We start from the raw sequence: 11513 nt of genomic DNA on the forward strand, positions 1-11513 counted from the left end.
ATTAATTTGATGTTACTGCTTCTTTGACAGGTTGTGTTTAAAGGGATAATTCACCCACAATCATTGAAAGTGATAATTTTCTTCTGACTGAATCTTTTTTAATTATTAATTACAGTTGTGGTCAGAATTATTGGCACCCCTGGTAAATATGATCAAAGATGGCTGTAAAAATACAACTGCATTGTCATTCACTGACACGTAAAATATGCAAACTTAAGTTCCTATTTCATAAACTATTTTTTTCTTTCATTCTCTTTTTCTTTCATTTTCTCATGAAGACCCTCCCCTTCTGATAAACTATAAAAGGGTGCTCAGACAGGGATGTGATTTCATTCACCTGCTGATAAAAGATGGATCAGCAAATCTCTGTTTTTCTGTTCATTCTGTTCACTGCAGGTACAAAGACGAATAGTTTTTATAATGTTCCTGAGTACAAATACGGATCATTTTGGCCCTCTCACTATTGTTATGAGTGCATGGGTCTGATGGATTCTTGTGTGGAAACACCGGTGGTATGTCCCATTGGATTTTCCAAGTGCTTTAGCTCAACAATGGTAACAGCAATCAGTAAGTTCAATATGATGGGTTGAAATTCACTGTTATATGTGACTAATGGTGAGACTAGTATTATTTTCTGGTGCAGAAACAGAGATATATGAATATTCTATATAGATTTATGCTATTTAATCTGAACCTTCTCTCATATTGTTACAGAAAAAATGCAATTGTGTTAAAAGAATTTATTGAAATTAGAAAAATGATAAATGTAGTATTTTTCTTCTTTGCAGTTGTGAGATAATACATTATCAGAAATACTTTTTGTTAACTCTCACACTGCTTCTTTCTTATCTGACATATTTGTAATACATTTTCCAACAAAACAATTTGCAGTTGAACCGGTCTTGCCTGTATTCATGTTTTAGGTAACATTAGTACTGAAATTCAGAAGAGAAAAAGATGTTCTGCTGGCTGTAGAAGTGGGTCTTTGAACTTAGGCGGTGTAAAGATGTCTACTTCCTGCTGTGGCACTTCCTTTTGCAATGCCAAATATTCTCCAGGTATTGTACTTTACTATCTTCTCCAAAGTCAACAGTTTCTTTACTTCCATTTTACATTCAATCAGGGGGAATAAACTGCAGGTTGGACTTGAATGATCAAGAATCAAGAATGATAGAATTACTGAGAATTAGGCAAGCTAAAGGATTGTTGTTTCATTAAATGTTATGTTTGTAGAGAAAATAAAGTAATACTTTTTTCATCCTGTAGATCCAAGAACTAACACTCCTAATGGAAATAAATGTTACTATTGTGATGATCAGAGCTGCTCTAACATATTGAGCTGTTCAGGGAGTGAAGACCGTTGCCTTACATCAACAGGTGAGAATCTGGAAAAGAAGACGATTATTTGTGCCTCTCCATCATTACTTGATACAGTTTACATATACCAATGGCCAACTCGGTTCACATACTGACTAAACATGTTTTTTTTTTTTCATCAGTGACTTTAAGAGGCACACCAATGGTTATAAAAGGGTGTATCTCTGAATCTTTCTGTGATATCCCAACATCTACTTATATCACGGACATCTCATGTTGTGAAGGGAACCTTTGTAATGGTGATAGGAGTGTCACCCAGGGCGTCACCCAGAGTTCCATGTATAACGGTGATAAAAGTGTCACCCAGAGCTTCATGCATAAGGGTGTTAAGAGTGTCACCCAGAGTTTCATCCACAGTTTCATGCAGAAGGATGCTAAGACGGTCACTCAGAGCTCCATATATAACAGTGCTCAGAGTGTCACCCAGAGCTTCCTGTTCCTCTGGTGCTCTCTGCTCTCCTACTTCCTGCTGCACCGAATCCAGCAGCCTTTCTGATTCTAAAAATGACACACGCTGTACTGATTATATCACTTGTATTTCTTTGTTCCATCATTTCATTATTCAAATAAAAATAAAAAAATCTCACCTGTTTTTTTGTTGTTGTAACAGTCATTTAAGTACAGTTTAAAACTGCATTTAGCATCATCTATCAGCAGGTGGCAGCAAATATTCATTTCATAGACTGTAGGGGTGTTCGATTCCAGGCTTTTTGGAGTCGACTCTGACTCCCACTGTAGGAGTGGATGGAATCGACTCCTCGACTTTGTTTACATTACATCAAAACAGGGTCAGACATAAGACAAGATTCAAGAGTTCAAGAGATTCAAGAGTTTTATTTGTCACATACACAGTTATATACACAATATACAACTGGCAGTGAAATGTAAACAGGTCCGCTCCATGGACAGTGCAAATAACAGTTACAAGAAATTAAAATAGAAATAGAATAAAATTAGAATAAAAAGTATTAACATAAGTAGAATTATAAATAAATCAAGTAAAAGATAAAAATAGGAAATAAGATAAAAATAAAAATATAAAAATTAAAATATAAAAAATATAAAAAAATAAGTGGATATGATAAGTGAGATAAACTGTAGACTTAGAAATAAGTGGTTAACATAAATATATATATATGTATATATAAAGAAGTATAATGTGCAAGGTTTATTACAGGTTGTTACGCAGTAACAATAGGAAAGTAAAGTAAAGTGCAGTGCAATGGCAGTATGTGAATGTTAATGTTAAAAAACTGTATGTTTATGCGTGTGCGGGGTGAAGTGAAGTCACGTGACTGAGTTCAGGAGTCTGATGGCCTGGGGGAAGAAACTCCTCCTGAGTCTTTCAGTCTTTGCCATCAGGCTACGGAAGCGCTTACCAGATGGCAGCAGGGTGAAGTGAGAGTTTGCAGGGTGATTAATGTCTCTGATGATTTTAGTAGCTCTACCTCTGCAGCGTTTGGTGTAGATGTCCTGCAGAGACGGGAGAGCTGAGCCTGAGATGCGCTCGGATAAGCGCACCACTCTTTGCAGGGCTTTGCAATCGTGACTGGTGCTGTTCCCGTACCACGCTGTGATGCACTGAGTCAGGACACTTTCAATCGCCCCTCGATAGAAAGTTTTCAGGATGGCTGGTGAAACCCTGAATTTCCTCAGCTGGCGCAGGTGGTACAGTCTTTGCCTGGCTTTTTTCACCTGTGTCTGGATGTGTGTAGTCCAGGTCAGATCCTCTGAGATGTTCACACCCAGGTATTTGAAGCTGCTCACTCTCTCTACCGGTGTCCCGCTGATCATGAGAGGGGAGTATGACCGATGCTGTCTCTTCCTGAAGTCCACAATCAGTTCTTTGGTCTTGTTAACATTCAGAGAGAGACAGTTGTCCTGGCACCATGATGTCAGTTGCTCCACTTCGTCCAAGTATGCCGTCTCATTGTTGTTGGAGATGAGACCCAGGACAACAGTATCATCCGCAAACTTGATGATCGAGGTGGAGCTGTGTGTGGACAAACAGTCATGGGTGTAGAGAGAGTAGAGCAGGGGACTCAGCACACAGCCCTGTGGAGCTCCAACACTCAGGGTGATGGAGGTGGAGGTGAACTGGCCTACTCTCACCGCCTGGGGTCTGCCAGTGAGGAAATCTTCAATCCAGAGGCAGAGAGAAGAATTCAGGCCTAGATCCAGGAGTTTGTGTGTTAGCTTAATGGGAACTATGGTGTTAAAGGCTGAGCTATAGTCAATAAATAGCAGCCTGACATAGTTCCCACTTTTGCTGTCGATGTGAGTGAGGCAGGAGTGAAGGACGTGAGAAATGGCATCTTCAGTCGATCTATTGGGACGATAGGCAAACTGAAGAGGGTCCAGAGTGTCAGGAATGGAGGAGCAAATGTTGTTTTTAATGAGTCTCTCAAAGACCTTCATGACTAAAGATGTGAGAGCCACTGGACGATAGTCATTTAGGCAAGAGGGTTTACTGATCTTAGGTACAGGGATGATGGAGGATCGTTTGAAGGAGGTGGGGACAACAGATGTGGCAAGGGACTCGTTGAATATGGATGTAAAGAGCCCTGCGAGCTGATCAGCACAGGACCGCAGAACACGACCTGAAATACCATCCGGCCCAGCAGCTTTCCTGACATCCACACGTTTGAGTGCCCTCCGAACCTCGTCCTCCGAGACAGAGATCACGTGACCGTTGCTGCTCTGAGGGACTCTCTCTGACGCGTCACTCGCCGGAGTCGCGCTGCCGCGATTACCATCAAAGCGAGCGTAGAAAGAGTTTAACTCGTTCACCAGCAACGGATCAGCTCTCACCTCTGCAGAGGATTTAGTTCCAAAAGCACAGATAGTCCTCAGTCCCTGCCACATCCGCCGGGAGTCGTTGAGTTGGAAATGAGATTCCACTCAAGATTCCACTCAAGATGGCAGTTGTTACACACTTACAGTTTTTTCTGATGGCTTAAGCAAATTTTTTAAAACTATTTTTGCAAAACTCTACACACAAATAAGAAAACCCTTCACCAAATCTGCAAAACATTGTAGTTCTCTTTCAAAAGCTAATAAACCTTGCTTAACTCTTCAAACCTTCGTAAAAATTGTATTTTCGTATCAAACAGTTAACACAAGCCATCACATTAATAAGCACACAATGCGCCTTATGGTATGAATAAAAAACACATCTGGCTTTTGCTTTCTCTGTGCACAAGGTAGGCTATGTCAGTTTGAGGTCATACTTTTGTCATAGTTCTGTAAAAATACAGGGATCCAAACTTCAAGTACTGGTATTTATTTACACACATCAAAACAAACAAAGTGTTTTTTTAAGTCAAAACACAAAATAGTAATTTCACTGAGAAAAAAAAAAAGTCTACATCGTGTCGTCTCTCTGGGTCCGGCCACAAAATGTTGTCTACATCACATGCAATGTCCTCTAGTCCAAGGCACCGGGGAAAATATCTACTGGAATGCCGTATCCAGGTCTGACATGATGCCTGGTCAATATCCCCACATGCCTCCTCCATCAGAGTCCTGCACGGTCCATTTTTGGAGACCCGTACCCGCAAAGTTCAGCACCAGATCCGACCCGTCACCTGTGAATATATCAAAATTAAATCCGCACAAGCCCAGACCTGTTACAGTTTTTTCTGATTGCTTAAGCACATTTTTTGTAACTATTGGCTATTTTTGCAAAACTCTACACACAAATAAGAAAACCTTTCACCCAATTATCAAAACATTGTAGTTCTCTTGCAAAAGCAAACACAGCTAGACTAACTCTTCACACCTTCGTAAAAATGGTGTTTTCGTATCAAACAGTAAACACAAGCCATCATCTACTAAGCACACAATGTGCCAACTACAGACTGATGGTATGAATACAAAACACATCTGGCTTTTGCTTTCTCTGAGTACAGATGTCAATTTGAGGTCATACTTTTGTCATAGTGTCATGTAAACATACAAGGATCCAAACTTCAAGTATTGGTGTTTATTCACACTCATCAAAACCAAGACAAAGTCAGAACACAAAATAGTAATTTCACAACAAAAAAAAAACCAACAAAAAAAAAAACAATCAGCCTACATCATGTCGTCTTTCTGGGTCTGGCCACAAAATTTCGTCCACATCGCATGCGATATCCTCCAGTCCAAGGCACCGGGGAAAATATCTCCTTGAATGCCGTATCCAGGCCTGACATGATGCCTGGTCAATATCTCCACATGCCTCCTCCATTGCCTGTAAAAGGGCTACCTGTTGATGAGGATGACGGTCGTACACTTTCCAGCGCCAGGCAGAGAAGAACTCCTCGATGGGATTTAAGAATGAAGAGTATGGAGGGAGGTTGAGTGCCATGAAGAATGGGTGGTCTGTAAACTAGTTGCGGACCAAAGCAGCCCTATGGAAAGTAACATTGTCCCATATGATGACATATCGGGTATGCTCTGGTCTCTGAACAGTGAGCATGTCATGTAAGGTGTCCAGGAATGCAATAATGTGTGCAGTGTTGTATGGGCCTATGGTTGCATGATGGTGAACAACACCATTTTGGCTTATAGCTGCACACATGGTTATGTTACCACCACGTTGTCCTGGGACATTGATGATGGCACGGTGTCCAATAATGTTCCTGCCACGTCTCCTGGTTTTACTGAGGTTAAAACCGGTCTCATCTACAAAAAATAGCTCATGTCCCATGGCATCTGCTTCTAGTTCCATCACTCTCTGGACAAGAGAAAACAAATGCAACATATCAGGCCCATGCACAGCACTACAGTATGCACTTCCAAATTCAGAACCAATGACACTATAGCTTACCTGCACATAGTCATATCACAGTTGCTTTACACATTCTGTGTTTCTCTCGAAAGGAACTCTGTAAATTTGCTTCATTCTTATTCTGTGGCGCGCAAGTACACGACTTAATGCAGAAATGCTTACACTGTGTATATTTTGAAAGATGGTGTCATTATCAATTATGCACTGCTGTATTTCGCGCAGTCTTATTGCATTATTGGCAATCACCATGTTCACTATATGGGTCTCTTGCTCTGGAGTGAACATTCTTCCTCTGCCCCCAACATCTGGACGTCTAGCAATTCTGTAAAGTAAAAATTTCAGTATTTTTGCATGTATGGTACTGTTGTGTTTCTCATTAGAGTATGGCAGTGCTACAAAGTACTTACCGATTCTCATTTCGAAATGTCCTAATGATGCTTGCCACAGTGTAGCGGCTCAAATTAGGCTGAACCCGTTGGCCAGCTTCCCTCAGGGTCATCCCATGGTTGATGACATGGTCCACTATTGTAGCTCTGATGTCATCAGTTATTCTATTACTTACTCTTCTTACCCTTCCTCTTTCCCCTCCTCGTCCTCTTCTTGCTCCTCCTTGTCCTCTTCCTCTAACTTCCTCTAACCCTCTCGCTTCTTCAACTCCACGTCCTCTTCCTCCTACTTCTTCACCTCCACGTCCTCTTCCTCCTCCTATTCCTCCTACTTCTTCACCTCCGCGTCCTCTTCCTCCTCTTCCTCCTACTTCTTCACCTCCACGTCCTCTTCCTCCTACTTTCTCACCTCCACGTCCTCTTCCTCCTCCTCTTCCTCCTACTTCTTCACCTCCACGTCCTCTTCCTCCTCTTTCTTCACCTCCGCATCCTCTCCCTCGGCCTCCTCGGCCTCCTCTGATTCTCACTCTTCTCACTCTTACTGCTCCTTCCATTGTACTCCACACAGACAGCTTACCTGTGGCTTATTTATAGTGCTTAGGCTGATTGTCCTGGGACATTGATTATGGCCCGGTGTCCAATAATGTTCCTGCCACGTCTCCTTGTTTTAGTGAGGTTAAAACCTGCCTCATCCACAAAAAGCTGCTCATGACCCATGGCATCTGCCTCTAGCTCCATCACTCTCTGGACAAGACAAAACAAATGCAGCACAGCAGGCCCATGCACAGCACTACAGTATGCACTTTCAGATTCAGTACCAATGATACTATAGCTTACCTGCACATAGTCATATCGCAGTTGTTTTACACGTTCATTGTTTCTTTCAAAAGGGACTCTGTAGATTTGTTTCATTCGGATTCTGTTACGGGCAAGTACACGAGATAATACAGAAATGCTCACATTGTATATGTTTTGGAAGGTGGGGTCAACCTCAATTATGCGCTGCTGAATTTCTCGTAGCCTTATGGAATTGTTTGCAATCACCATATTGACTATATGGGTCTCTTGTTCTGCAGTGAACATTCTTCCTCTGCCCCCAGCATCTGGACGTCAAGCAATTCTGTAAAGTAACAATTTCGGTAGTTTTACATGTATGGTATTGTTGTGTTTCTCATTAGAGTATGGCAGTGCTACAAAATTTAGTGCAAAGTGACTGTACTAACCGATTCTTATTTCAAAATGTCCTTATGATGCTTGTGTGGCACCAGTAGGGTTTGTTATATTATTTTGGACTCATGTATAAAAGATAGTAATTCAGAACTTCCTAAACTCTTTATAACTACGCCACCCTGGGAATTTCACCCAGGGAACTAATTGTCCAATAGGACACACAGGTTCAGTCCCACAAAGATAAAGTAGAGATGAGAAAATGTAGAAAAATAGCAATTACTTTATTTATAAAAACACCAGTTCCACACACACACTCAGTGCAACATGGGAATAGGTCTGACTTCAACAATAACAACAACGAAAAAACAATAAAAGGACAAATAAAACAAAATATATAAAACAAATATAATAATTCAATCCACAATCAAAAATACACTCACCTAAAGGATTATTAGGAACACCTGTTCAACTTCTCATTAAAACAATAATCTAATCAATCAATCACATGGCAGTTGCTTCAATGCATTTAGGGGTGTGGTCCTGGTCAAGACAATCTCCTGAACTCCAAACTGAATGTCAGAATGGGTAAGAAAGGTGATTTAAAGGTCCCATGGCATGACATTTTCATTTTATGAGGTTTATCAACATTAATATGAGTTCCCCTAGCCTGAATATTGTCCCCAAGTGGCTAGAAATTTTGATCGGTGTAAACCGAGTTCTGGGTGTCTTTCTCTGCCTTTGAGAAAATGACAGCTCAGACGAGCTGATCTGGAATTTTCCTGTTATGAAGTCATAACAGGAACGGTTACCTCCCTTTCCTCCGCTCAGAGAATTTGGCAAGCCCATGCGAGCGGCATATTTGTCCTTGAGAGATCATGGCTTGTGAACAAGTGAATGCTGGCAGTTTCTCAGTGTTTGGATGTATAAATGAAAACAGAAGTCTTTTTTCAGTTCCTTCTGATCTGTGATCAGTGATTTCTGATGTGTAGCTAATTATTCAAGTTCACACAGAACTTTATTATTCGTGCACACGCTGCGGCTTTCTATCTTGTGAGTCAGTGTTTTTGTCTGTCCTCGGCGCGTCTATCTATTCTAAAATGTGCATACACTTGTGAGTTTCTGCTCAACATCGGCAAAGCCACATTTTTAGAGATAAAAGAGAAGCTCGGGCTGCACTGACCGGTCGGCCTTCAACATCACCGACCCCCAGTACGGCATCTGGCCCACAGCGGGGGCGCCATACGCGGCGCGAGATTAAGCTGAAGAGGGGTAAGCGTGAGCGTATTCGGCCTAGCCAGCTATTCTCACAAAAAAATGGATTACATCCGATTACTGCCCTGTTGTGTCTTTGTTTGCGCTGTGTACTCAATGCGCGTCACTGATGCTTTTCATATGATAGGAAAATATCTAAAAATAATGCTATAATCAACAGTTACTCGTAACTCGTTCATCTCGACAGCTGTAATGGTACATTACATGTGTTACAAAGCTGGTAATAAGGAGGAAGACGGACTCAGCGTGACTGGGACTCAGATACAAATAAAATAAACTTGCGCTGACAGCGCTCTCAACACTCAGTAGTTACTATAAATAACTTTGTTAGCAATATCTCCGCCTCTGGTCCGTGATGTCCGGATCTTGAACGAATCATTCTTTTGAACCGGTTCTTTTTAGTGAACCGAACCAGTTCACCAAATCGGACTGAATCATTCTAAACGGTTCGCGTCTCCAGTCAGCGCTGATCCATAATTTACTAGAGTTACTAACTTTCTGACATGAGTGACAACCCCTCTGACTAGAACTAAACGAATAACCTGAAGTATATGCTAGTAACTACAACAGTTCACTGAACTGAGACGTACTGACAGAACTGATGAGAAGTGAACTCAGGTCCATCCATATCTGGCAGCAGGCTCGTGGGCGGTAAACCTCGTTAAACCACGCCCCCTCCGCTCATTTCAAATGCAAAGATGTCAGCCAATCACAACAGTGGGCGTTTTAACTGAAGTCTCTCAGAAGACACGCCCCTTGAAACAGAGCATTCAGCCTGAGGGCAAACATCAGTATAGAAAAAATGATTTTTATTTCTAAATTATGACATTTTATGATGTAAAAATCATAATAACAATATAAGTACACCTCAGGAAACATTATAAAATAATAGAAAAAAGCTATGCCTTGGGACCTTTTAGCAATTTTGAGCGTGGCATGGTTGTTGGTGCCAGACGGGCCAGTCTGAGTATTTCACAATCTGCTCAGTTACTGGGATTTTCACGCACAACCATTTCTAGGGTTTACAAAGAATGTTGTGAAAAGGGAAAAACATCCAGTATGCGGCAGTCCTGTGGGCGAAAATGCCTTGTTGATGCTAGAGGTCAGAGGAGAATGGGCCAACTGATTCAAGCTGATAGAAGAGCAACTTTGACTGAAATAACCACTCGTTACAACCGAGGTATGCAGCAAAGCATTTGTGAAGCCACAACACGCACAACCTTGAGGCGGATGGGCTACAACAGCAGAAGACCCCACCGGGTACCACTGATCTCCACTACAAATAGGAAAAAGTGGCTACAATTTGCACAAGCTCACCAAAATTGGACAGTTTAAGACTGGAAAAATGTTGCCTGGTCTGATGAGTCTCGATTTCTTTTGAGACATTCAGATGGTAGAGCCAGAACAGTAAACAGAATGAGAACATGGATCCATCATGCCTTGTTACCACTGTGCAGGCTGGTGGTGGTGGTGTTATGGTGTGGGGGATATTTTCTTGGCACACTTTAGGCCCCTTAGTGCCAATTGGGCATCGTTTAAAAGCCACGGCGTACCTGAGCATTGTTTCTGACCATGTCCATCCCTTTATGACCACCATGTACCCATCCTCTGATGGCTACTTCCAGCAGGATAATGCACCATGTCACAAAGCTCGAATCATTTCAAATTGGTTTCTTGAGCATGACAATGAATTCACTGTACTAAAATGGCCCCCACAGTCACCAGATCTCAACCCAATAGAGCATCTTTGGGATGTGGTGGAACGTGAACTTCGTGCCGTGGATGTGCATCCCAAAAATCTCCATCAACTGCAAGATGCTATCCTATCAATATGGGCCAACATTTCTAAAGAATGCTTTCAGCACCTTGTTGAATCAATGCTACATAGAATTAAGGCAGTTCTGAAGGCGAAAGGGGGTCAAACACAGTATTAGTATGGTGTTCCTAATAATCCTTTAGGTGAGTGTATATATATTGTGTGTGTGTGTGTGTGTGTGTGTGTGTGTGTGTGTGTGTGTGTGTGTGTGTGTGTGTGTGTGTGTGTGTGTGTGTGTGTGTGTGTGTGTGTGTGTGTGTTTGTGTGTAAATTTCAAAACAATTTATACAACATGTCCACATTTCGGGTGTGCGTGTTAGTATGGCACTGATGATCTAACTAAAGTGGCAATATTTTTTATTCAGCTTGAGAAGGAGCTGATTCTCAAAGTTTTTTTAGTCCATTCTTGCCCTCCTAGGACTGAAAATAAGCCCCTCAGTTTATTTGAATCTTTAACAAACAACACTTTTCAAAAACAAAACTAAAAATATAGCTGCAAGCAGCAATACCGGGGCCAAGCGCAAAGAAGAAGACAAGACATGCCAAAATGGCTGGCAGTGTCAGATCAACTGCAGCAATGAGCAATTTATCACGTTTTAAGATGATTTTAGGCAATAGGCTGAAAAATGCATTGTAGTCTGAGAGTGTCAGACCAACTGCAACAATTAACAATTATACAGTTTAAGAAGATTAGGCAAAATGGCTGAAATATCATATA

General features: G+C 41.5%; 1 protein-coding gene across 1 annotated transcript; it reads left to right on the forward strand.

Annotated features, from left to right (window-relative positions):
• The first annotated feature begins 330 nt into the window (after window positions 1–330).
• On the forward strand, window positions 331–1969 carry LOC307130483 (uncharacterized protein). The gene is made up of 4 exons (XM_079823480.1): window positions 331–567; window positions 924–1058; window positions 1267–1377; window positions 1500–1969. Exons 1-4 carry the CDS (start codon window positions 351–353, stop codon window positions 1871–1873), a joined length of 837 nt encoding a protein of 278 aa, XP_079679606.1. The 5' UTR covers window positions 331–350; the 3' UTR covers window positions 1874–1969.
• The last annotated feature ends 9544 nt before the right edge of the window (window positions 1970–11513 follow it).

This window comes from Gobio gobio (assembly GCF_949357685.1).
Source record: "Gobio gobio genome assembly, chromosome: 8".
Taxonomy (NCBI): Eukaryota; Metazoa; Chordata; class Actinopteri; order Cypriniformes; family Gobionidae; genus Gobio; species Gobio gobio.

Coding starts and splice junctions, on each gene's coding strand:
- LOC307130483 (XM_079823480.1), top strand. CDS start 351: ATGGATCAGCAAATCTCTGTTTTTCTGTTCATTCTGTTCACTGCAGGT. Junction 568..923: donor AACAATGGTAACAGCAATCA/GTAAGTTCAATA, acceptor TTCATGTTTTAG/GTAACATTAGTACTGAAATT. Junction 1,378..1,499: donor CCGTTGCCTTACATCAACAG/GTGAGAATCTGG, acceptor TTTTTTCATCAG/TGACTTTAAGAGGCACACCA.